At 49.8% G+C, this 27,072-nt stretch overlaps 1 protein-coding gene across 4 annotated transcripts in view; it reads right to left on the bottom strand.

Annotated features, from left to right (window-relative positions):
* Positions 1-27,072, bottom strand: part of PPP1R16A (protein phosphatase 1 regulatory subunit 16A) — an 81,603-nt gene that overhangs the window by 6,000 nt on the left and 48,531 nt on the right. For 2 of the 4 annotated variants that reach the window (XM_073329909.1, XM_073329908.1), the window contains 5 exons: positions 15,656-15,726; positions 6,842-6,987; positions 4,791-4,894; positions 3,286-3,410; positions 693-818 (listed from right to left, as the gene is read on the bottom strand). In XM_073329909.1, coding sequence (XP_073186010.1) covers positions 693-818; positions 3,286-3,410; positions 4,791-4,894; positions 6,842-6,987; positions 15,656-15,726 — 572 coding nt within the window. Of the gene's footprint in view, positions 1-692; positions 819-3,285; positions 3,411-4,790; positions 4,895-6,841; positions 6,988-15,209; positions 15,343-15,655; positions 15,727-27,072 lie in introns of those variants that run through there. The other 2 variants (XM_073329910.1, XM_073329911.1) reach the window with 2 other exon arrangements.

Genomic DNA, 27,072 nt, shown 5'->3' with positions numbered 1-27,072 from the left:
AGTTGCCTTTAGCGAAGCAGGAAGAATCTAACACACAAACCTGCTCCGCCCCCGAGCTGAGAGGAAAACGCCCCTCTGCCCCCATCACCACCCAGCTGGGAACCGCGTATGCCAGAAGCAGAGACGCTGCAGCCTCTGCAGATCAGCACCCTCCTGTGTCCTGGGCCTGTCGGCTCCCACTGCCATAATGACCTGGGGGAGTGGGGGGGGAGTTCACAAGTGGGACCCGCATGCCCTGTGCCCGGCAGGAGGGAGATTTCTAGCACCCCCTGCCCACCCCCTCCCCCATCCACAGCACGTTCCGATTCCTGACTGCTGAGCTGCAACTGGAGGCGGCCACCCATCCTTTACAGCAGGCGTTCACCTGAGCTCCCTCCTGCCCCTTGACACCCCAGGGCCCTTCGGGAGGAATTGGGGTGGCCCTGTGCCCAGCACCCCACTCTCAGTAGCCATCGCTTCCATATGCCTGGCCCCCGCACAATCCTACGGAAAGCACGCTGGCAGGCCCGACAGCAAGGGAATGCCGTCCATGACCAGTGCTGAGGTGGCTGTGCCGCTAGGAGGCGCTGTACTCCACCACTGGGAGGATGTTCAGGGTCGGAAATTCCCAATAGGAACACTCCGAGTTACCAGCTGCCCACCCCTCAGCCAGTGGGCTAGATGTGCATTCTCACCTGCCTACAAGTACTCACCTGCCCCCAGCAGGCAGCAGCATGGAGGGGCTCCCACCCATCATTGTCCTTCGCGCTCGTGCTGGCCTTGTGTTCCAGCAGCAGCTCGGCAGCTTCCAGGTAGCCATTTGCCGAGGCAATGTGCAGCTGCAAAGCAGAAGTTGCCAGCGCTAGAAACCCGGGCCAGGCCCTAACGCCAGGGCTGCTCTCTCCGGCAAAGCTTGGCTGGGATGGCTAAACCAGCAAAGCTGCTCAGGGCAGTTGCTGCTGACACCTGCAAAGAGGCGGTTTGCTGGGACAGTTTATACCAATCCCGAGTGAAACAAACGATAGCAGCATCCAAGTGCCTTGCCCAGTATCGCTGCATTGACACTAGGGTTTATGCCAGTAGAGAAGCGTTACAGGAAGTAAAATAACTCCCCCCGCTCCCCACACTGGTGTTACTCTACCGTCGAAGTTGATGACACTAAACTGGGAGGAGAGGTAGATATGCTGGAGGGTAGGGATAGGATACAGAGGGCCCTAGACAAATTAGAGGATTGGGCCAAAAGAAATCTGATGAGGTTCAACAAGGATAAGTGCAGAGTCCTGCACTTAGGACGGAAGAATCCCATGCACCACTACAGACTAGGGACCGAATGGCTAGGCAGCAGTTCTGCAGAAAAGGACCTAGGGGTGACAGTGGACGAGAAGCTGGATGTAAGTCAACAGTGTGCCCTTGTTGCCAAGAAGGCCAACGGCATTTGGGGATGTATAAGTAGGGGCATTGGCAGCAGATCGAGGGACGTGATCGTTCCCCTCTATTCCACATTGGTGAGGCCTCATCTGGAGTACTGTGTCCAGTTTTGGGCCCCACACTACAAGAAGGATGTGGAAAAATTGGAAAACGTCCAGCAGAGGGCAACAAAAATGATTAGGGGACTGGAACACATGACTTATGAGGAGAGGCTGAGGGAACTGGGATTGTTTAGTCTGCAGAAGAGAAGAATGAGGGGGGATTTGATAGCTACTTTCAACTCCCTGAAAGGGGGTTTCAAAGAGGATGGAGTGGTAGCAGATGACAGAAGGAGGAGTAATGGTCTCAAGTTGCAGTGGGAGAGGTTTAGGTTGGATATTAGGAAAAACTTTTTCACTAGGAGGGTGGTGAAACACTGGAATGGGTTCCCTAGGGAGGTGGTGGAATCTTCTTCCTTAGAGGTTTTTAAGGTCAGGCTTGACAAAGCCCTGGCTGGGATGATTTAGTTGGGGACCTGTCCTGCTTTGAGCAGGGGGTTGTACTAGATGACCTCCTGAGGTCCCTTCCAACCCTGATCTTCTATGATTCTATGAAGTTTCTAGTGTGAACTTGGGCTCAGATGGAGACCAGTCAGTTCCATCTGGGCCTGTCCCATTTGATCAGCAGTCTCCAGAGACAGAAGGGTATGGGGTCACCTCCTTCCCTGCTGTGATCAACAGGCCAAGGAATGGGCACAGAGGGGACAGCTAGCGAGCCAGCTGGCCATTCTTCCCAGGCCACACCCAAGCAGCTCTGCAGCAGGAGCCAACATGCTGTGCAAGGAGGGGGTTCCACTGTGAACTGGATCCTCCAGAGGCAGGCGCATGCAGGGCCTTGAGTATCAGGGCAGAGAGAGCTGGAGTGCGTGCTCAATGCGTAGCCAGGGCAGAGCATGGTGCATCGGGGAATGTCTTCACAGCACCCCATGCGGCTGAGGAGATGGACTGCTGCATTTTGTACTAGCTGGTGCTTTCTCAGAGCATGCAGCTTCTGGCAATGCAGGGTTGAAATGATCTACCCGGGTGGTCGCAGACATGTGAATCATTGTAACCAGGCCAGAGCCTGACGGGAGATGGGCAGATGTTCTGGCCAGACCCAGGTGGAAGTGGGAGGTTCTTGCTGCCATGGCTACCTTGACTTCTAACAGCTCTGAGGGACCCAAATGGACCCCAAGACCGTGGACTGCGTCTGAGCACTCCGATATATGAGCACGTGGACTGGGACTCTGTAGGTGGAGACACAGTGGCCCCAGATGGCTCTGTGGGCTCGGACTGAGCCGTTTCAGTGCATTTGTATTCACTGCACAGCCTTTAGGTGGGATGGGAGAACCCAGTGCTCAGCAATGGCAAACGTAGCAGGATGGACTTGCCTTGTCTGCGGACAGGAGATAGTTCTCCACCAGAGCCACAGGCGCTGTCCTAGGCCCCAGGACTGCAGCAGCTGCTGGGGGATGTGGAGACTGGGTTTTGCTAGCTTTCAGTTTGGCTTGCTTAGAGGCACAGGTGGTGGCCCTGACTGCTGGCAGTGCTTCCACGGCTATTGGTCTGAACAGGCAAAGTCCTTGGAAGGAAAAGCTAGTGGTTCCGGCCCTGCTGCTGGTGGCCTACGAGGCGTCCCGCATGCAGAGGAGCTCCAGAGCAATGGGTCAGTTCTAGTTTCTCCCCAGCCACGGCCGGATTGAGTATGTTCATCAGTGCTTTGTCCCCCAAGAGGTGGGGCTTGTGCTGCCTCCCTAAGACCAGTCCCCCACTCCGTGTTCCCCAGCAGCCATGGTCTCCTGCGCCTCACTTCTCGGGCAGAGCTCTCCCTAGCTCTCGGCACTATGACCGGGGAACTTACCAGAGTGGCACTGTGGTCAAGTGGAGTGTTCAGATCGGCACCTGCCTGAAGCAGCTTTCGGATATCTTCCACCATGCTGTGCTCCGTGGCAGCTCGGGCCTCCTCAATCGCCTCCTGAGTTATTCCTACACAGAGAGTAAGTGCCAGGAGGGTAGCCATGGTAGATGGGACTGGGAGCTGGCCTGTACCCCAGCAGCAAGGCTGAGAGGTGTTTGCTTATTGGACTCCAGGCCAAAGACAATGCTGGTTTCTTACAATCTGCACTAGTCTACCCAGGAAGACGCGCACACATCCCTTGCCCAAAAGCAGCCATCTACTTGGTCATCTACTCTGCACCGTACCTGAGTGACCTACTCCACTCCCATGGCTTTGCTTCCATCTCATTGCTTACAAAATCCACCCTTTCCCCTGGGTCGCTCCCCTCTGCTTAGTCTCCCATCTGTACCTGTGTCTCCAACAACTGGATCCCCACCATCAATCTCCCCCCATTCCCAGTTTTCCCCCAGGCCCTTCAACATCTACCTTCCACATCAGGGGCCAGCTCCTCCCTCCTCCCCTTCAGGGCTCAGGCCCACATTCCCCTGCTCCCTTGTCTCCCTCCACTAGCCTGCTTACCTAGTTTGACTTTCTTTCACCCTTAGCCATTGCCCATGTCGCCCTCGCTCCGTGGGACGTCCTTCCTGGTCCTGTATGCCAGACAACCCGAATGCTGCTCCTTCAAACCCCTCCTCAGAACCCATTTCTTCCACCAGCTCCGCCCTTGCCCCGCACTCCTGCATCAACTTGATGGGTTTTGTACATAAACAAATGGATGTGTTTGGTGCAGGTAACTCTCCTCGCCTCAAAGTATGCGAGCTTCCCATTACTCCCACTCTCCTTGCCAGCTAGCAATTCTCCCTGTGTCTAAGCAGGGTTTATTGAACGTAGACTGGTGGCTCTTCATGGGGAAGATCACTTCTGTCTGTCGTCAAGTGCCATGCACACCCATGGCACTGTATAAATAACAAAAGGAGCAAGAAATCAGTGGTCTCTATGCAAGAGGCTCATCACCCACCAGGAAATCTCCGTGGTTAAGAGGAAGGAGACTGCTAATAGGGTTCCCTACAGCCCTTTCCCAGCCCAGCCTGGAGCCATCTAGCAGGGGAGGAGTCAAAATCTGGATCTTAAGAAGTGATGCTCCTTCATTCTAGGATGTCTCTCTGTGTCAGGAGAGCACTAGAAACAGAAGCTGCGCAACGAGAGAACCCAACACAGATCTCACTGGAAGGTAAATGGGGCATTCTGGGTTGGACACTGCTGCCAAGGTGCCAACCCGCCCAGCCCTGACAGTGGCTTGCTGCACCATGGAGGGGGCTTGCAATGCCCGAACAGAATAGGACAGCCGGTGGGGGGGACGGACCAGGGGGTGGGACGACCACACCCAGCAGTGTGTGAATAACCATGAAACATCAATGTGACAACAGGGAAAGGGAATGAGACACCGGCCCAGGATTGGGGAGACTCACCCTGATCTGCCATGGCCGTTTCAATGTAGTCCAGCGTCACATCGTCCTCGCAGAGGTCGTATGGCATGTTCCCGTCTGTGTTCACGGCCAGGAGATTGGCACCACTGGGCAGGGGAAGAAGAAGAAATAAACAGTGAGGAAACAAGGCAGGTGGCTACCTCTCTGCTGTGTCCATGGTAATGCCATGCACAGCACCCGCGTGCCGCTGGGCAGCTAGCGTAACAGATACAAGGAGCCGTTTTTATTAACGAGCCACCAACGGCTTCTGGAAAACATTCTCCATGGGCATGATTCTGCCTGTCTTGTAGATTGGGTTTCTTGTCCCGCCTCCACTATGAGCCAGGGACGGCTGCATGAAACAGGATCCTTGCTCCTCAAGGGTCTGGCTGCTGCTTCTTCAGCAGAGCCCTGCAGTCCCCCTCTGGGGCACTGCACTCCGCTCCGGCACCACCCCATGTGATGGGCATCGGCAGGGACGGCTGGACTCCACTGGGGAAGGAGCAGCTCTGTTCTCCTGTTTCCACACTGATGTCCCTGGCAGAAGGATGAGGAGGTGGCAGAGGAAAAGAGTCCTCTCTCCAGGATGTTTTCAAAGAGGCGGGGGGGTGGGAGGGAGGGCACAGAAATCCAGCCAGTGGGAGTTACAGATCTGGTGTCTGATGAGATGCTGAAGAAGCCCATATTACCCCTGTTCTTTCAGGAGCCTGCCTGTCCCCATTTGCCTCCCGCATTGTTCCTACCCAGGCTTACTCCTCGCCTTCCCCAGGCGGCCCCAGATTGATGCACCCCCCGTTCTCCTCCTAACCCTACTTCCAGCTTTAAAACACAGACTCAGCTGAGGTGCTGCCAAGCGACCAGGGTGCCATGAGGACTTCAGGCAGCCTCGAGGGGCTGGGGGATCAGCAGGCAGGTCCATGCTTGTCCTCAGCTGGCATTCAAACCCCAGCCCTCCTGGGCAGGGAGTGATGGGGAAAGGCCTTTCATAACTCAGCCATGCTGTACAGCAAGAGCAGCAGCAGAGGATTTACTGACGCAAACTGTCTCGTCCAGCTGCAGCCAGGCCAAGGCCTCACTAACAGGAGATTCCTGCAGCAGCCCAGACGGAGGCAGATTGGGTTACTTGGTCAACAATACACCCCCATTAAACATTTACAGCCCTACAAGCAGGGTTCCAAACAACTACAACGGAGTCTGACAACGTGACTTCAATCTGAGGGGAGGGGAAATAAGCAAGCTGCAAAAGATGCAATTGTTCCAGGGGAGGCGAGCCCCCGAGGGTTAATACTCCGGCCTGCCTCCTCTGAAAACCTGGGCGTTCAAACCTGGCTTGGGTCATAGGAAAGAGAGATGCCTGGGCTAGGTATAGGACCTCTAGGTGGCATTCAGCAAATCATCCCTGACAGAGCTCAGCGACTGCATAAGAAAGTATGAGGACTGGACAGCAGGGGGTGCTCCAGAGTCAGGACTGGGGGTGGAGGGTGAGTGGAACTGCTGTGGGTTGTAGCCGTGTTGGTCGAGGTGCGGGAGGTAATATCTTTGATTGGACCAACTTCTCCTGGCGAGAGAGAAGCTTTCAAGCTGCACAGAGCTCTCCTTCAGGTCACAGGGGTAGAGACTGGGATAGAAACAGTCACAGCCTCTCCGGGTGCAGGAATCATCCCAGGCTGGGCTAATTCTGCCAGACTACCCAGTGCCAGGTTCACTTCCCTTGACTCAAAGCTAGGTCGGGGGGTGGCAATCCCAAGGCCAAGGAGGGTTCTAAGCAGTTCCGGGTGCCCTCACTCCAAGGCACCTTTCCTGCCCCAGGCTGCAGGGTTACTGCCCCAATCAAGTCCCAGGACCCTCTGAACTCCAGAGCAGCCGCTCGAACTGTCTCCTTCTGGGAGTACATCGCTCTGTTGTAGGTTTCTTCATGAGGCCTAACTCTCCCGCTCCTTCCTCACCTCAGGCTGGTCTGTCTGCAGCCCCTTTCCGCTACGGGGAGAGAAGGCCGCTCATTCCCTTCACCCGCCCTCACGCCCCCGCCCCGGCCCCCCGCGTGGCCTGCGTACTGTTTAATCAGCAGCTCCACCAGGTGCAGGTGTCCGCAGGTCGCAGCGGCGTGCAGCGGCGTCCAGAGCTCACTGTCGCAGGCGTTGACGTCAGCGCCGGCCTCCAGCAGCAGCAGGACCACGTCCCCGAAGTCGTCGATGCAGCACTGTAACATGAGAGGGAGCAGAACACGGCGGTTACTGCAGCTGGGGACTGACAGGCCTAGAGGAACAGGCCCTGTTTTTGCATGAAAGGTTCAGCCAAGACAGAGCAAGCTGCTGCCCCCTCACTGCAGGCCTCCACCAATTACCCTTAAACCTGTCCCAGAGGGAGCCCCTCTGGAGGGGGTGAGACTTGGGGCTCCATGGCTCAGCTAGTCCTTGGATACTTCATGGGAATGGCTTTTGTGAGGTGGATCTCAGCCACTAGGACCAGGACTGAAAGCCCAACTCTCTTGGTTAGAGCACAGGACAGGCAGCCAGGACTCCTGGCTTTAGGCTCAGCTCGGCTACGGACTTGCTGGGTAACTACGGCCAAGTCCCTTCCTCCTGTGTGCGATGGGCAAACTCTACTGACCAGACTCACAAAGAACTTGTGAGGATAAATTCATGGATGTCTGTAAACGGCTTTGAGATCTCTGGAGCGAAGGCCACAGCATTTCCTGCAGAGCACTAGAGAGCAGACAGGTAGAAATGACTCTGGGGCACTAGCCAAGTGCTGATTTTTTAACCCTCCGCTGGGAACCATCTTTGTTTGTTCCTAAGCCTGGTGGACGTGGGGGCCCAATAGGTCTCTGTCTCTGACGTTCATGAACCAGCAACCTGGAGAGTTCAGTTTCCTTTTGAAGGGGTCTTGGTTCAGATTTATAAGCAGCTCTTTAAGAATGCTGACCCTGTCTGACCAGGATGGGACTTGCTTACTCCCAGCAAACCAAGACATGGCAACAGCAGGAGAGGATGCCGGCCCGCCTGTTACTAAGGAAAAGGAACCTGCATGACAGGAAGGGGCAGTACACAGTGTTGTTGTATCTGTGTTGGTCCCAGACATTGGTCCAGAGCAGGGGCAGGGAACTTCTACCCACCAGCTCTCTGTCCCCACTGACCGCTTAGCTGCTGGGGGGATCCTGGTCACTGAAAACACCCACCAGAAGGGCTCTTGGGAAAGGAGGTGGAAGCAAGCCAGACCTGTTAGATGGGTGTGAAGGGGACATTGCTTTGAGAAGTTCTTAGAACTGATCGGTGGATTCATACTGCAAATTCCTGCCTGATGATGGACTGACAGGCTCCTAAGGGAGCGGAGGCCAATAACACACCTAACCCCTCTTCAGTACCATCTGCAGCCCATGTGAAGAGCTCCCGCCTTGTCACCGCTTGGAGCTCCTAGCATCGGCAGACAGGAAGTCCTGGCCTGCAGGAGGGTGGAGAGAGGGAGAAGGCATTACGTTCTCCCAAGAGTTCAGTGCATGCTGGGGATTGGTGAAGAGAAACACATCAGTGGCTTGGCATCAGGACATTCTCCAGATCACAGAGAGTGAGGTTCAAGAGAAAGGAAAGAGGCAGGGGACAGGGAGCACAGCGGAAAAGAGGGCCCTGGAGGGAACCTGGAAGAGCTAGGATCACTGTGGGCTTGATCCTCTTCCCACTGAAGTCAGTGGCAAAAGCTCCTTTACGCCAAGTCAGGGGGTTGGAGCCACTTGAAATGGGAAGTTTGGTCTTTTTGAACCCTAGGAGGCCAAATTCAAAGGGCTTAAGAACCGTGGGTACTGAAGACCATCAAGCAGATGAGCAGGGAGTGATCTGAAAACCAAAGCACCAGCCACCACAGAATCTCGACTGGAATTAGCAGGAGCCCAAACCCACCGTCCAGATAAAGGCGGTGGAGCTCCGCTGCTGTGTACTTGTGGCGTTAACTGCGGTCTCTGCACACAGCGCAGTGCTCCACACCAGGCGAGGCGCCCAGGCACCGGCCGGCACAACGTGACTCACCACACGGAACGGGCAGGCTCCACTGCTGAACTCGTCACATCGGCTAAAATATTAAAGCCCCAGTCAGACACCAAAGTTTGAGACAGAAAGAAATGAGACCTCAGCCAGACCGAAGGCCAGATCTACACTAGCGAGCTTAGAGCGGCACAGCAGTACGAGTGCTCATGTAGCCGCTCTCTGCGATGGAAGAGAGCTCTCCCGTCGGCACAGTAAGACCACCTCCACATGCGGCTGTAGCTACGACCCGCTGACAGCGCGGTCCACACCGGCGCGTCTCCCGGTGAGCAGGTGAGTCGCATCATACGTACATTTAACGTACACGAATTCAACTACACGCGCTTGGCAAAAAAAAGAAAAACAACAAGATACCTGTACACGATTCCGCCCACCATTCCACTCAATGAGCGTATGCCCCGGAGTGAGCGTGAGATGGGAGACGTGAATCTGCTGTTCCCTCAGTCGGTCTCAGTTCCTGCGTGCCTCTCATAGCGTGAGCAGCTCGCCGCGGTGAGTGTGATTCTCGTGTCTAAAGATTCGTATTTTTCATACAACATGGCCCCTAAACTCAAGCCAACTACTTCATCTAGTGCTCAGCCAAAGGAACAGCGATCTGTTCCAACGCTGGAGGAAAAACTGGCTGTGCTGGACTTATTGAGAGATGGTATGTCGGTCTCCAACATGGCGAGTAAATATGGCCACAACGAATCTAGCATCCATGCCATCAAGATTTGAGAGAGAGAAATTTGTCAAGCCACGGCATCAAGTGCTCCAATAACTGCTAAGGTGACGAGCCAGGTGCATGATAAAACTTTAGTGAAGATTGAAAAGGCATTAAACTTATGGCTGGAAGGCAAGAACCGTAAACGTGTGCCTATCGATGGCAACACATTGCGAGAAAAGGCTCTTAGCCTCTATGCGCTGTTCAAACCTCCCGCCGAAGAGGGACAGCCTTCTGAGGAGAAGGAATTCAAAGCCAGCCAAGGTTGGCTTAACAGTTTTAGGAACCGCTTCAACCTCAAAAACGTGCAGACTACTGGTGAAGCTGCATCTGCCAATGAAGAGGCAGCAAAAGCCTACCCCGAACAATTAAGGAAAATCACAGAAAAAAAGGGCTATCTTCCCGAACAAGTTTTTAATGCTGACGAGACTGGGCTCTTTTGGAAAAAAAATGCCGAACTGCACTTACATTTTGAAATTGGAAAGACAAGCCCCTGGCTTCAAAGCAGCTAAAGACCATGTGACTGTGTTGTTTTGTGGCAATGCGGCTGGGCATTTAATAAAGTTGGGCTTGCTCTACAGGGCTGGAAATCCCCGTGCCCTAAAAGGCAAGAACAAAAATCTCCTGCCTGTGTTCTGGCAATCAAATAAAAAGGCTTGGGTGAGGGCAGCATTATTTCTGGATTGGTTCCACAAGTGTTTCATTCCGGAGGTCAAACGGTACCTCGAAGGGAAAAGGACTTGACTTTAAAGTGCTGCTGATCGTAGACAATGCTCCTGGCCACCCTGCGACACTCAGGTTTGTGCATAACAATGTGGAAGTTGTCTTTCTCCCCCCCCCAATACCACCTCCATCCTCCAACCTCTCAACCAAGGCCTGATTCGCTGTTTCAAGGCCCTGTACACGAGGCTTACGTTCTCATGGATACATAGCGCTATGGATGCTGATCCCAATCTCAATGTGATGGAGTGTTGGAAGTCCTTCAACATTGCCGATTGCATCACTTATATTAAACAGGCAATGGATGCAATCAAGGCTGAAACAGTCAATGCATGTTAGCGAAACCTATGGAAAGAATGTGTGAATGATTTTAAGGGTTTCCCGACCATTGACAAAAAAGTGAAACGCATTGTTCAGGTGGCCAGGCAAGTGGGTGGTGGTGGTTTCATCAACATCCTTGAGGAAGAAATTGAAGAATTAATCGAGAGCCATAGAGAAACATTGACTAACGAAGAGTCAGAGGAACTGATAAAATCGCCTATAGAAGACGAAGATGACGACGACGACCAGGAAGAGCCAGCAAGTTGGAATCTTCATAAATTTGCTGAAGTGTTCCAAGCAGCGAAACACTTGAATGATTTAATTTCTGAATACGATCCCTCTATGGAACGGAGCCGCAAAATCACATGGAGTATTACGGATGATTTGAGACCGCACCAAGAAACGTTTGAGCCGCTCAAGAGACAACAGCGACAGTTGCCGATCACCATGGTTTTCAAGGAAAAACAACCAGCAGCAGACGAGCCTATGCAATCAACTTCTTGAGCTGAATCAGAGCCAACCACTTCATCTCCGACTCTCTCTCCATCACCCAAGCTCTCCGCCGTCTCCTGGATCGACATCAAGCCCTGACGACCCCCTGTAATTACCCCCCTGTAATGAAAGATACAATGCTGTAAAATTATATTTTGCATATGTTCTCTTTATTATATACTGTACATTACTGTATACATTATACAGTTATACATATTACTGTACAGGGCTGTATACACAAAACCATGTACAGTATACTGTACTTTATGGATGATTTAAGGGATTTTCAAGGGTAATTTTGACTATACACAATTTTTGCCTTACACGCTGACTTTAGAACCTAACCCCCATGTAAGATGCGACTCCACTGTAACTTACATCACTCAGGAGGGTGTTTTTTCACACCCTGGAGAGACATAAGTGGTAGTGTAGACAACCACTGCGACTGGCTATTACTCACCATGTGTTTACACTGCAAAGCCCCTGTCACCTTGTATCCTACAAGGATGGGGAGATGGCAAAAAGCAAAGGAAAAGCCTGTGGGAGAAACAGCTAGTGTGAAATAAACTCGTTTGCTGTTATCGCTTTCACACCTGAGGCAGCAGACATTTCATGGAGATTAGCAACTAACTAGCTGGTGTATACAGCAGTGTAATGTGGGTGTTCGACTCTATGACATTCATTCTGAGAGTCCAAGGCCAGAAGGGACCACTGTGATCATCTAGTCTGACCCCCTGTGTAACACAGGCTGAAGACCTGCCCCCAAGTCATTCCTAGAGCAGATCTCTCAGGAAAACCGCCAATCTGGATTTTAAAACGGTCAGTGATGGAGAATCCAACACAACCCTTGGTAGCCTCTTCCAATAATGAAGAGGCTATTAAAAATTGACACCTTATTTCCCATCTGATTGTGTCTAGCTTCTTCAACTTCCAGCCACTGGATCGTGTTAGACCTTCCTCTGCTAGACCGAAGAGCTCATTATAAAATACCTGTTCCCCATGTAGGTACTTATAGACTGTGATCAAGTCACCCCTTCACCTTCTCTCTGTTAAGATAAATAGACTGAGCTCTTTCTTTCCATCGCCATAAGGCAGGTTTTTCTAATCCTTGAATCATTTACATGGCTCTTCTCTGAACGCCCTCCAACGCATCACCACCCTTCATGGCTGGGACTGGAAAGAGCACTGCTTCACTCTGCCCTCATCGGGTTGCCTCTAGCCTAGAGTCAGCAAGGTGGATTGGATGATCTTGTATCTTGCTTGCAGAGCCATTAACAGGTCCTGATGTCAGTCTATCAAGAGTCATGATGCAACAACACTGGCTGGAGGGTGTCAGAACATCAGGATACACAAGTCTGTCTAAACAAATGTTAAGAAGTGGCAACCCTGCCAAGAGATGGTTGCTGGGGCCTGGGGGTATTTAATTACATTGCTACTAGATTGCTGGGCCATTTACAATCCTCTAATTCCTTCGGGGCGTGTGCTTTCCTTAATCCAAGTATCTGCTGTTTTCATTTGGGTATGTCAATACACATGCTTGTCTCAGCACAGACATTGCTGGCTCAGTGTTTGTAAATACTGGTCACTCAGCCTCTCTCTGCTGCAGAGGAGCATCATGCAGCTTTCACAAGGATTTATCTCCCCACTGTATTTTTCACTGAATGCATCCGATGAAGTGAGCTGTAGCTCATGAAAGCTTATGCTCAAATAAATTTGTTAGTCTCTAAGGAGCCACAAGTCCTCCTTTTCTTTTTAAGGATTTATCCATGTTCCTTTTAGCAGCCAATCAAAGCAAACACACTCATGCCACACCACACACATCAGACTATCCACACCTAGGAACTGCCATGTCAAATGAGACAAGTGATTCACTGAGTCCAGCACCCTGTCTGTGACAGTGGCCAACACCGGCTGCTGCAGAGGAAGGGATGAAAATTTGCAGTGGAAATTTGCAGTGGACAATTACACAATGGACAATTGCCCATCAGGGAAGTTTCTTCCTTACCCCCCTTCAGCTAGTGTTTGGCTCATGCCCTGAGGAAGGGGAGTTTATAGCCCTGTAATTTTTTTCATCCTATCTAATCTAATTATAGATGTTCTCACTGCCCATTTAACTGTCCGACCCTAATGCAAACCCTTTGCCTCAATGCTGACTAGTGGTAGTACATACTGAGTAAAAAGAGCACCAGTTTTAAATTTATCACTTTACATTTTGATTAACTGTCCCCTTGTTCTTGTAATGAGAGGAAGCACTTCTGTTTGTCCTACTGCCTTACTCTACAGCATGTGGTATTTTGTATACCTCTGTTTTACCTTCTCTTATTCACCCCTTTCCTGTCTTTTCAGTCTCTCTTCATACAGAACTCTTTCCAGGTCTTTATTTTTATCATCTGTATCTGAACCTCCTCTCTATTTCTGCTATGTCCTTCTTGGGATAGAGACCTCCACTGAACATAGTGAGGGCCGGTGAGTGTGTCCTACCGGTGATTTATAGAGCAGCATCAGCATATTCTCAGCATTACTCGCCACCCCTTTCCTTACACATCCTAATGTCTTGTTTGTTTTTTTGACTGCTGTTGCACACTGAGGAAAGGTTTTTATTGTACCCTCCACAGTGATGCCTGGGTCTTTTCCTCAGCTCAAGATGGAGCATTTCAAAGCAGAGCCTCCACCAGCACCTTCTACTTACTAAAAGTGAAGGTGGCTGCAGCTAGCTCCGGCTCACTGAAATGCTGCCACTCGTCTCCGGGTAAGCCTCGACTAGGCGAGTCTGTGAAAGTTTCACTAAACCTGAGCTTAATGAAAAAGTGCACAAGACAGCAACGGGCAAGGACGGTGAAAGGAGAGAGAAGACAGATGATGAGAGGGGGCCAGAGTCTGCTTCCTCGGAGCAGACATCTGAATAGAGAAGTAATGGAGAGAATTCCCATAAGAGAAGCAAGAAGACTCCGCTGTGTCTCAGGCCATTAACTGCTCTGAGTCAGTCATCAGCCTCTAGGACGTGCCTGCTGCTGTAACAGTTATTGTTCAATTAACTCACTCTAGGTGGGAATGCCCCGTTGCATTTTACTGCTTGGTTATTTACTTAGCTCTGTAGTTACCGACATCATAATATGGGGGATGATTCAAGGCTGCTAGGTGAGCCATCAGTGACTGGACTGGAATCGTGAAGATTTTTGGTGGCTGTCGGAGGTATCAATGATTATGATTTGTGGTCGTTATGCCATACGGATGGTTAGCAATTATGAGTTTTAGCAGCTGTGGTTCATTCCATGTTAGTTTGTAATGGGTCCAAAACAGCTATTCACCAGATCATCTGTAACCTTTCGAACAAAGTTTGCTGGGGAAGGACCAGCTTGTGGCTAAAGCACAGAACTAAGAGTCAGGACTCCTGGGTTCTATTCCTAACTCTATAACTAATATGCAGTGAATAAAGTCACTTCACCCCAGTGCCAAAGTTGTAAAATGCATTTATTTTGGCAGACAGATACAGATAAAAGCACCAGTCGTGTGCTTGGGGCTATAAAGGAAATGAAATACAGACTGTTCCTGGCTCAGAGAACTCACACTCCGAACACTAGAACTTCCCTGGATAACAGGGGGGTCATGAAGATGAGAGAGAGAGATCACTTTGAGAAGCACTGGAAGGTGCTGGAGAAGAGCAAGACATTTTATTATCATCACTGAGAGACTGTCAATACTCTGAAGTGCAAGAACCATTGTGAGTGATAAATTCAGGCACTAATTTCTATATGTTCACTGGGGGAGAAAAATCTACCTTATTTTCAAGCTGCACTCATGTCTGTGATTGCTAAAAGCACCACCTTGTAGCTTCCAGTTGACACTCAGCCCCTCCCTCGCCAGTGTTCCCAGCCCAAGTCGCGAGAAAACTCTGGTCCAAGGTCTGCCTTTTCTTCAAAGTATCGAGAGCCCAGATCTAAGCCATTGGAAGCAGTTATTAGCTGCAGTGAGAGATTATGTCGCCTGTGGTACCCGCATCTCTTATTTCAAGCATCGAAGGGGTTGGGGTATTGGGGGATAAGAAAATAGGAATGATCCCACTGGAACCACCAGGTGGTGCCTCCAGAGTCATGTCTAGAACCTGCAGCTTCAACTCAGTTTAAAGTCATCGTGACTAAGAAAAATACTGACCCTGCTTCTCGGCCCTTCCCTCCTGCAAAGCTGGTGTCTGATGGTTGGTGCAGCTACTCCACACAGTAAGGGATTGGGGAGCAGTGTCCTTGACTCAGGTGAGAAGAGTGAGCTGGCAAAGGGACGCATTTAGCTAGAAGGTGGAGACAGAGAAAGAAGGGGAGTCAGGACAGATTTCTGCCTCAGTTACTAGCACAGGACTGGCGAGGCACTGCCTTCAGGGAGGGGGGAGAGGCTACATGGTTGTCACAGCCTCCCAAGCCAATGTGACTGGAGGAAGTGAAGGTAAGTTAGAAGCCATGAGACTGGGGGATGCAAGACAAGTACTGAACAGAAGTGCAGGGACTGGACACTGAAAAGTGAACTGCAGCAGAAGCACAGATTGCGGGGAAGGCTCGGTAGCTGAAAAGGGTTCTTGCCAGTGGGGACCTCGGAAGGCTGCTTACCTGGTGCAATGCAGTGAGGCCATCTTCATTGTACAAACTGGGGCTGATGCCACGCTGAAGGAACTGGCGAACTGTAAAAAAAAGAGCTTTTAGACAGGGGTCTCCACACACTCACCTGCAGCTACAAGGGTCACTGGGGCAGGGGGATCCAGAGGGATTTCTGGTAGGTGTAATCAAGGCAGAGAGAGGAGACAGCCAAATATTTTCAGAGGCACAAATGATAGTCAGGTGCCTAACTCTTTGACTTTCAGTGGGAGTTACGTGCCTAGCTGCCATGTGCCTTTGAAAATCCCCCCCACAGTCCTGAAGAGCACAGGGGCAAGTACTTCCCCTTGTAACAGAAACATGCCTTGCATTGTACACACAGCCCTTATGTCTGCTTCAGGGGAATCCAGAAACAGAACTCACCCCTAACAGACCGGGTGGTCCCCTGCATACCAGTAGGTGCGCTGGACTGAAAGAGAATTGAGTTTTGATGGCCTGACCTCAAGAGAGAGAGAGAGAGTGGAGACTGAAGAGCTACAGAGAAAGAAATCGAAGGTGATTAGGGGTCACGGGGGGGGGGGTTAAATGTAATGAGAGAATGCAAAGAGGAGTGTTACTTGGGTTAGAAAGAAGAAGGGAAAGATGGGGGCTTGATTGAGGTAATCAGCTTTTGCAAGGACATCATCAAATTGGCCAGTCCCTCTTCCTTCTCACCACCGTCTACTAGTAAGAGAACACAGAGACACCTTAATATTAAAAGGACAGGACGTTGAAAATGAAACAAAAGGAACGACAGGAAATTGGAAGGCTTAGATTTTTACTGGTAAATGTTGATTTCACTGAACACACACAAGCTGTCAATAAATATTTCCAGCGATAATCACTGGAATTTACAGAGAGGCAAAGTAAGGAAAATGCTGCTTGAGAACCTGCTGGGGTTTGGTTTAAGGCAATTTAATTTGTATATTTTGACATGTGATGTTGGACAATTTGAGTTTTAACAGTTATAAAGCTTTAACTTTTTGAATCTCAATCTCTGCTGTCATGAAATAATTATGGTCTGACCTCTCCATAAACTTCCCACAAATCACTTAAAACCCATAATTTTGTGCAACAGTGAAAATTTAAATGGATAAAAATAGAAAAATGCTTAAAAGTAAATATCAATACGATCTGGCAAGATCATCAACATTAAGAATGGAACTCTGCCCTATGCAGTGTGATGTTAACCTGTGGAATTCACTGCCACAGTCACTTAGATCCAGGTACTGTGGCTGGATTTTAAAATGGGCTGTAGAGTGTATCTGATTCTTCTCAAGTGAAGGGTGATTTAAGGTGAAGCTTTGTATGCTGGGACCCGCAGACTCACAAGCCACATCATTGTGCAGAAGATCCAGGGCAGTCAGATATGGGAGTATTTCCATAAGCCTTGTTCTACATCCTTTTATAGGACCAGTAGTTGGAGAGCTAATGTGTCAACCACTGGAGTAATACAGGGGTGCTGTGGTTGTGCTGGTCCCAGAGACAATGGGTGAGGCTCTCTCTCTCACCAAGCGAAGTTGGTCGGTTGGTCCAATAAAACACATCACCCATCCTCTCCTTTGTCTCGCTCATCACTGGGGTGTTAGGGACACGGCAGCTTTTCTTTGCACAAGACCTCCCAGATAGCGCTAGACCCTCTACTGCTGTGACCCTGGCTGCTGCCTCTTTTGTCTAGCAAGGAATGTTGTAGCACCGCGATACACAATCTGTGCTACAACTAATAACTGAGTCACAGGAGCGGATAGTAAATGGTTAAAGCTACAGTACAGCCGGACCTTAGCTGTGTCCCTGTACTTGAGTTGAGATGCTGGACTGCCCAAGGCTTTAATCCGTTACAGGGACACGTTAAGCTCCAATCTACAGTACAGTTTGTGACCATTTTTAGCTGAGTCAGGGGATAGCCATGTTGTAAGTAGACTCCTGCCATGGTTTTAAGATAGACTGTGCCTTAATCACCAGACTGAGTGGGGTGGAGATATGGTGAGGTCAGGTTTTAAAAGTAAAGGTCAGTAATGGGCAGAGGAAGGTAAAACCAACAGTTAAAGACAAGAGCTATTTTCCAAGGAGACTGAATTACCAACAATCTCAGACCCAGAGTGGGCAAAAGAGGAAAATACACAGTGTCATCAAAGGTTTCAGAGTAACAGCCGTGTTAGTCTGTATTCGCAAAAAGAAAAGGAGGACTTGTGGCACCTTAGAGACTAACCAATTTATTTGTGCATAAGCTTTCGTGAGCTGTAGCTCACGAAAGCTTATGCTCAAATGAATTGGTTAGTCTCTAAGGTGCCACAAGTACTCCTTTTCTTAGTGTCATCAAAGAGTCCAAATTAGACTTACTTAACTGATTAGGTTCCAGCCCCCCCCCCACACACACACACACCAGAGGTAAGGAAATCAGCATGTCTGTTGCTCTGCAGTTCACCTTTGGAAGCATTTAACACTAGCCTTGACAAAACACTAGATGTCATCAGAGTAAGGAAGAGTCCTGCACTGGTCCCTGCGGGAAGGACTAGATGATCCAAAATCTTTTCCCATCTCTTAATGTCTATCATTCTAAATCCTCAGGTAAAGTGGTAAAACAAACCCAATGAGATTACAGGGCTCTGGTCACAGTTAAGCGAAAGCCAGATTAACTGAGAGGGCTCTGAGATCTCTCACTGACTGCTCCGCATTATGAATACATCCGCTTTTGCTCATGTGACAGAATCCACTGTGGGTGGCATGGAAATGAGCCTTGGTCAAGGACTGTGAAGCAGGTAATCCTCTCACCTTATCAGAGCCCCTCCACTTTGAGAGCTGCCTCAGCAAACTAAAGCATGATAGACTCCAGATGGAATTCCTTTGCACTGCTTAGTTTGGAAACACCTCTAGTTCCTAGGGAGTGTGAGAGAACTGGTTCAACTGGTCAGTGCCCAAGAGGAAGTCTGCATCTGTGCAGGCTGCTTCTCCCCCCACAACCAGCAGGAGATGCTATCCTTGGATTAGGACCAAGAGAAACCAATAACAATGTGTATCAAAGGGTTCAGATAAGGTTCTTCTTGGGTCTAGCTACCCTGCCCACAATCCGTTCCCCAGGAGTCCATGGGTAGGTGTGCCCTCTGCTAGAGGTAGCAATGCACAGGAGGGTTTCATGGCCCTTGTTTGACGTTATTCTTCAAGAGTCATACAAATTAGGATTTGGAAAGAAGTCCCCAGCTCTGCCTTCCTCTTCTCTGCCTTTGGCCTCCCCGAGCTCCAGCTCTTCATATCTCGCAGGATGCTGCTGCTCACCCTCCTGATACACACAGAAATGGGATTCCAGACCCTCATGCTCAAAACAATGCCACCAGTCTTAGATCTCATTTAACAGGCAAAGCAAAAAAGATTTAGATCCGGGCGCTGGAATGGGACATAGGAGACCTGGGTTCAATTCCCGGTTCAGCCACAGACTTCCTGGGTGACATTACGCAAGTCACTTACACCACCCTGTGCCTCAGCTTCCTGTCTTCAAAACAGGGATAACTGTCCCTGACCTCCCAGAGGGGCTGTGAAGATAAAATCCATTAATGATTTGAGGCGCTCAGACACTAGGGTGTCCGGGGCCGTATAAAGCCCCTAAACAGAATAGAATTCTGCTGGTTTTCAAGGCCTCACTGGCCTTCCCCCAGCTAATCCTGCATCTTGCCTGATTCTTTTTTCTCCTCTCCCCATTCATCTATCACCACCCTCATCTCTGCCCCGTCACATGATATACCTCTAATCAGACAAGAGCCTTTCCCACTGCAGCTCTGAGTGCCTGGAATGCTCTGCCTCATCAACTGTCCAATTCCTTAAAAGTTCATAGAATCATAGAATATCAGGGTTGGAAGGGACCCCTGAAGGTCATCTAGTCCAACCCCCTGCTCGAAGCAGGACCAATTCCCAGTTAAATCATACCAGCCAGGGCTTTGTCAAGCCTGACCTTAAAAACCTCTAAGGAAGGAGATTCTACCACCTCCCTAGGTAACGCATTCCAGTGTTTCACCACCCTCTTAGTGAAAAAGTTTTTCCTAATATCCAATCTAAACCTCCCCCACTGCAACTTGAGACCATTACTCCTCGTTCTGTCATCTACCACCATTGAGAACAGTACCATTCAAACTATTTTTATACAAATATGCAAATATCTAGACGTTTCCAGAGGTGCTTTAAACAAATCTAAGGAATACAATAAAAACCATCTTCTCTTTTTCTCCCTGGCCCAGATCTCTTCATCTCTCTCTGCTACTCAACTCTGCCAAGAGTGTGGAGATCATCCACTGATGCCGTCCAAAATAAAAGTTTTTGTACCATGCGATTTCTTTCCCTGGGAAACAATCAGCTCAAAAGCAACTACTGCTTTGATTAGGGAGGTTCCTTCACCAAATTTTCCAGCTGGGTTAAAAAAGGCACAAGATCAACTGGATTATCAAGGTCACACACTGCGTCAATGGTTCAGCCAGAATTACCAAAGAACCAAGGAGCCATTTGGATCTAAGGCCTTTATTCAGACCATTGGGCCTACCTGCTCCTAGGAGCGGTTCTGATCAGTGTTTACGATGGACACTGAAGAAGATATTCCATTATGACTGAGAAGAACACTAGGTTGTGCTCACCTGAAAATTTCTTTTATTCAAGTAATGAAGTCTGCAGATCTGTTACAATAGGTACTTCAACCTGCATGCAGCCTAGAGCAGAACCAGACCTGTCAGTCACTGGCAGCAGGGGAATGCCCTGCCCTCTGACATTCCCTCCAGTTGAGAGAGCTTCCAAAGCCAGGAGAATTCAATTCTACTGTCTTGAACTACAGACTGTGTTAAACATACCTTCAGGAAAAAGCACAACAATTTATCTTATTGCAGAGCATGGAGAATTCCCTCTATGAGACAAACCTGAATCTTTGTATGTCAGTTTCTACTTTGGTTGATCCATTTGTCCCAGGGTGGGCCTGATCTGTGGACCTTATTACTCACAGAATGGAAGTTTTCAGGTCAATACAGATTAATTGTCCTATTCTTCCTTGTGCTAAGGTCCACAGATCCCTTACACTGGGATTTTCACAGCAGTGTGCCTCCACGCTTGAAAGCAGGATCATCCTTTAAATATGAACATCCCAAAGCAGGTATATTACATATCCTTCATATTCCCCTGGGCATTAAGGTGTGGAGAAGATTTCTGCTCCCCACCTCCAGCCCTCCAAAAAAGGCATCGGATAAAAACTGGATGACCCATATATAGCATTATGGTGAATGCATGTTTTGATGACCACCTAAAGGACTTGCTTAATGTCACCTAAAGACAAGACTTCTCTACCCAAAGACTGTTACTATTCCTAAGGACTGTATTTTGATGCTTAACAGAAGGAAGAAAAATGTCTGACCTTACTCTGGGAATCAATGCCTTGAAAGTTCAAAACTACGTGTCCGAATTAGAAGCACAATACTGAAAGAAAAGGAGTACTTGTGGCACCTTAGAGACTAACCAATTTATTAGAGCATAAGCTTTCGTGAGCTACAGCTCACTTCCTCAGATGCATCTGAGGAAGTGAGCTGTAGCTCACGAAAGCTTATGCACAAATAAATTGGTTAGTCTCTAAGGTGCCACAAGTACTCCTTTTCTTTTTGCGAATACAGACTAACACGGCTGTTACTCTGAAACCAAGCACAATACTGAGTCTCATCAAAGAAAGCTCTCAACTTCAAAAACTCCTCTGATTGGAGACAGTAGCTGTCAGGAGGTCTACTCTAATAAATCAAGACAACTCCTGCAGGGGTTCAATCTGGGTAATGCCATAAGGAGCGGTATGAGGTTCCATGGTTGTGCTTTATGGTCCTGTGGGTTGTTACCCTCATGGAATATTTAATGTCAGGATTCATACAAAACTTCCTTTTCTTGAACATTATACTCCTGAGACCCGACTTTTGGGCTTGGCAGTCCTATACCCACACTAAAGCCCTCCTGGAGGAACTCATGGCTAAGCTTCATTTGAGTTACATGCTAGTTAAACTATGGACTTTGCACAGCCAGCTGAATAAATTCTACTTGTCAACTTCTTTGAGGGTCCGTAAGCATTTTAAATCACTTCATCCAAGTACCCACTTTGAATCCATCTCCTCCTGGATGGAGGACTGGTTTTGGTAACAGCAAACAATGAGCTAGAAACAGCCGAAGGTCCACAGACCAGAGAGCTATAACCTCTTCAACAGCATCACTGCTGTTCTCTGCTTTTGATCATTTGTACAATCCTGGGGACCAGGGGAAAAGGCGTAGAACAGATACTTTGCCCAGCTTTGCAAGAGGTTATTCACCACCTCCCATCCCAGGTCCTGACACATGGAGAGGCCACAGGGCACTTTGCTGTTTCCATTTGCCAAGAGGTCAATCACCAGCCCCTCAAGTTGAGGTAGAATGACTGGATGCTTCAGGGGGCAGATTCCACCCTGCTTATTCTAACTTCTGGCATTTCAGTCTTGGTTTTCCCCTCCCTCTTGAGGGGCAATGCACAGAGTTAAGAAACTTCCTCTGCCTAGATCAGGAATAGTTATTTCTCTCTGGGGTAGGGCGGATCACATTCTTCTCAGTTTATTCATGAAAACCCCATCAGGTGTGTTGACTGTCACAATCAGAACAAGAATGTAACCCTTGATACTCCAGAAACTATCGCTGTTTTTCAGCTTTCTCTTTGCATAGCGCCATGATCAGAAAAAATTGTCTAGGAAAATAAAGTACATTTCTTTCTTCCTCAAAATCAGTATTAATACTACCATGATTCTGAAAGACCCTGGGAGCACTTGTCGGATCAAATAGTGTTTATCAAAGTTCAGGGGGTGGGGGTGGGAATTTGCTATCCAGTGGCAGAGTGGAACAATTATCTGAGGGATGGTAACACGGGAATGCAAAGATAAACCTCCCATAGGAACTCGCTCACATGCTTCAGACAGAACTATGCTCTGTTTGTTCCAAACTCTCTGAGGCTAGAAACAGAGGAGTGGAAATTAGTTTTATTGCCCCAATTTGAAGTAGATGGTGGATGGTTTTCATTCACATTCTTGCATTTCCGTGGGTTGCTTGAGATTGGGACAAAGCTGTTCCTGGGATTTCTTGTAATTTCACAGAGTGCCCCCCCTGCAGTGTCCCGTTTGCTCCCATAATCCAGGGTCTAACTCCAGAAAGGGCTGGTTCAGGGTCACGCAGACAGCTCTGAGGTAACGGAGGGCAGCTGTGGACCTCGCCCCAGCATCCTACACATGTTCTTTCTCCCCTTTGCAGCATGGTATTTTCTCCTGTTGTACTTCAGGGACTGCTTCAACTTGCCATGTGACCCGGGTTGCTTGCTATAGCACCTGTCAGCAGCCAGGAGAGTACGTCAACTTTTCCCATGACTCTGAACAGCCTCAGCTTTGCAAAAAGTTTCCCACCGTTTGAGTAAGAGCTGGAAACTGATCTGCCCAAAGCCCCAGTTGCCCTTGTCACACTGATTTCTACCCTTCTGTACTGGTAGGTTGAGAGGGCCCCCACTTGCAGTGCCACTCACACACGTTGGCATTGCTTGCCAGAGCAGACGGAAGCGCTTACGCTCTCAGATAACACTTCATACTTAGTTTTTGGTGTGTGGCGGGGGGGCGGGGGGCGGGCTGTTGGTCTGAGACCACCTGCAAGCTTCCAGGCCCTGGGGGACTAGGGCTGAGGTCATGCTTGCCTGCACCAGGGTGCCTGTGAAGGGCCTGTATGGTGAGGTGGACCCTTTTTCAGGTAAAAATCTCCCCCAGGGAGAAACACTGAGTGTCCTTGACCAGCAGGGACAAGAGCCATCGTTCCCTTTGCTAGCGACACTCAAGCTGAAGCTGAATGGCTGCACACTGAAGAACCTTCCAGCCTCACAACATGGAGGCCAGGGGGCTAGAAAGAAAAGTGGTGAGTGCCTGCTTGTTCTTCCAGACCTGGGCTGCTGTCCCCCTTCTCGTTCCATGGCCAGCTCTAGAGAGGAGGTGAGATAGCAGTAGTGAGGCATGTCAAGCTACAGTGATCAATGTGCTGTAAGAATCCACATAAAACAGAACCTGCAGCAGCTGCCAGGAATCATAACCTGGACATTAGGGTGTGGTGACCAGCAGCAGCAGCTGGAGATGAGAGCCCAATACTTCCCGTTATTTAGCTGTGGCAGGAACCCACATTCCCTTATTAAGTCCTCTAAAGCAGGAGTTCTCAACCTTTCTCTTTCTGAGCCCCCCCGCACATGGTAGAAAAACTCCAAGACCCACCTATCTCACAACAACTGGTTTTCTGTATATAAAAGCCAGGGCTGGCATTAGGGGGTAGCAAGCAAGGAAACTGCCTGGGACCTCATGCCTCCGGGGCCCCCACAAATCTACATTGCTCAGGCTTCGGCTTCAGCCCCAGGTGGCAGGGCTCAGGGCCCTGGGCTTCAGCCCCATGCGGTGGGGCTTCAGCTTTCTGCCATGAGCCCCAGCAAGTCTAATGCTGGCCCTGCTTGGTGGACCCCCTGAAACTTGCTCGCTACCTCCGCAGGGGGCCCCAGACCCCTAGTTGAGAACCACTGTTCAAAAGGAGCACGAGGAGCAGGATATACAGCTGATCCAAATAGCTGGCCTCCCTCCCATGAGGAGGAAGAATTTCCTTTTATGTGTACAGATGCATATACCCAAAGAAACCAGCACATGTCTGTAGCCTGGTCTTTTCTGCATGGACCTGCCATGTAGCACTCTCTGTCGGTGAGCAGGGGACCCAGTGGTGATATATTTTCCCTTTGGGAGTCAGCCCCTAGGATCCTGCTTCAGAGCTGGGGAGAAAGGCTGGGCATAGATATTTCTCCAAAAATATTTCACGTGACTAGTGACCTCCCTGCCCTCAAAGAGGCGGGGCTTAGTGTCTCCCTTCCTGCACGTGGAACACTTCTGGCTTTCTCCAGGAAGGTTTTGGCCTGGGACTCAGGGATGGGCTCCCCAAAAGCTCTACCCCTCTCTACAGCATAGGATCCACACAGATGAGCCTGTGTTTCCCCAGATCTCAGCCTGGAATATGGGGGATGGTGGTGTTATAGAAAGGGAGGGAGCTGGGCCTGAAGACCCCTTACCACACTCTCTGGCGCTGGCAGAATTAGTGCTGTGTTCAGTACCCTCCATTCATGACCCAGGGGGAAGCACAGAGGAAGGAGGCAGCTAAGCACTGCAGACATATGCATGGCTGCTGGAGTGGGATGTAGGAACTCCAGCACAATTCTCCATCTGGTGCACTGTCCTTCTGGCTTTGCTCCCCGCGCAGAGACGGGGCGGCTGAGGTTATCCTGCCCAGACTGGGCTGTGAGGGAAACTCCACTCTGCCCAGAGAGTCGGCTGAGCTCCCCAGTAAGACATGGAATAAGTTGGGAGAAGCAGGAGACACAGACCCATCCTTTGGCCTCTGGCTTTTCTTGGTCTAGAGCTCCCTCCCAGAAATCTGCAAGGGTACCAGCTACTGCCAGTGCCCCAGGAGGGGAAACAGAGCTGAGGGGACAATCGCCCCAAAAGGTGAGTGCAGCGGGGATGTGGCAGGGAAGTAGACAGACACTAAGCCAGACGTTGGTCAAAATCTGAAGTTTGGAGTTTCCTGCTGAAAAGCCTGGCAGCAGAGAAGGGTGGGGGAGCCACTGGAGAGGCAGGTAACACTGTGGGAACTTGGGGAGGCGGGACGCTGCTAGTGACTGACAGGGCTGGTCCCGCCACCAAGCTGCAAGCATGCAGACATCAAATATATCATCCACTGGCAGGGTTTATCAGGTACACACAGAGCATTCAAGCTGGCTTGAAGGTGGGTTGGACACTTCCCACTCAGCACTGTGCTGCCCACTGCCCCCCGAGTCACAGTGATCCCCAGACTCGTTACCAAGACCGCAGTGCCTCCCCTCTGAAAATCTAGAGAAACACTGATTGTGAATCTGCCACATCACTTGATTTCTGTTTAAGGTTCAATGGTGCTGCCTTCCCTGCTGACGGGCATAGGCAAAGCAGCTCAGATAAGTCCGCCCCCTAGCCACAACGTAATGAGTTTTCAGCAACAAACTGGGGTGCATGCTAATGTTTGTGCAGCTGTGTGTGACCAAGCACAATCTGCTGAGGTTAAAATCATAGAATATCAGGGTTGGAAGGGACCTCAGGAGGTCATCTAGTCCAACCCCCTGCTCAAAGCAGGACCAAGCCCCAAGCCTGACCTTAAAAACCTTTAAGGAAGGAGATTCTACCACCTCCCTAGGGAACCCATTCCAGTGCTTCACCACCCTCCTAGTGAAAAAGTTTTTCCTGATATCCAACCTAAACCTCCCCCACTGCAACTTGAGACCATTACTCCTTGTTCTGTCATCTGCTACCCTCAGAGCAGTCTAGATCCATCCTCTTTGGAACCCCCTTTCAGGTAGTTGAAAGCAGCTATCAAATCCCCCCTCATTCTTCTCTTTTGCAGACTAAATAATCCCAGTTCCCTCAGCCTCACTCATTTTTGTTGCCCTCCGCTGGACTCTTTCCAATTTTTCCACATCCTCCTTGTAGTGCAGGACCCAAACCTGGACACAGTACTCCAGATGAGGCCTCACCAATGCCGAATAGAGGGGAAAGATCATGTCCCTCAATCTGCTGGCAATGCTCCTACTTATACAGCCCAAAATGCCATTAGCCTTCTTGGCAACAAGGGCACACTGTTGACTCATATCCAGCTTCTTGTCCACTGTACCCCGTAGGTCCTTTTCTGCAGAACTGCTGCCTAGCCGTTAGGTCCCTAGTCTGTAGCGGTGCATGGGATTCTTCCGTCCTAAGTGCAGGATTCTGCACTTGTCCTTGTCAAACCTCATCAGATTTTGGCTCAATCCTCTAATTTGTCTAGGTCCCTCTGTATCCTATCCCTACCCTCCAGCGTATCTACCTCTCCTCCTAGTTTAGTGTCATCTGCAAACTTGCCGAGAGTTCAATCCATGCTATCCTCCAGATCATTAATGAAGATTTTGAACATAACTGGCCCCAGGACTAACCCGTGGGACACTCCGCTTGATACCAGCTGCCAACTAGACATGGAGCCATTGATCACTACCTTAATGCATTCGGGACACCTCCAGTTAGTCAGTCTCTGACCTTTGCTCCATTTCCCCAAAATGCCCAAGACTGACTCAATCTTTTTTGCTGTCTTCCGGTGACTGCTGCCCTGGGCCCCGAGCAGATTCGTGGCCATCAAAGGCAGGCCAGCATTGTGTCTCAACCTGAGCTAGACATGACCGAGCTCTGTATTTGCTCAGATTTCTGGCACATCTGAATAAAGAGGAGTTCTTGATATAATTGTTTGCATTAGCACAGTTCCTTTCATTCAAGGACATTTCATTGTTTTACATATACCCATTTCAGGCTCAGGGG

Source organism: Lepidochelys kempii, chromosome 2, assembly GCF_965140265.1.
Source record: "Lepidochelys kempii isolate rLepKem1 chromosome 2, rLepKem1.hap2, whole genome shotgun sequence".
NCBI lineage: Eukaryota > Metazoa > Chordata > Testudines > Cheloniidae > Lepidochelys > Lepidochelys kempii.
Note: the sequence above shows the minus strand (reverse complement) of the source record. Positions and strands in the feature narration are given on the sequence as shown.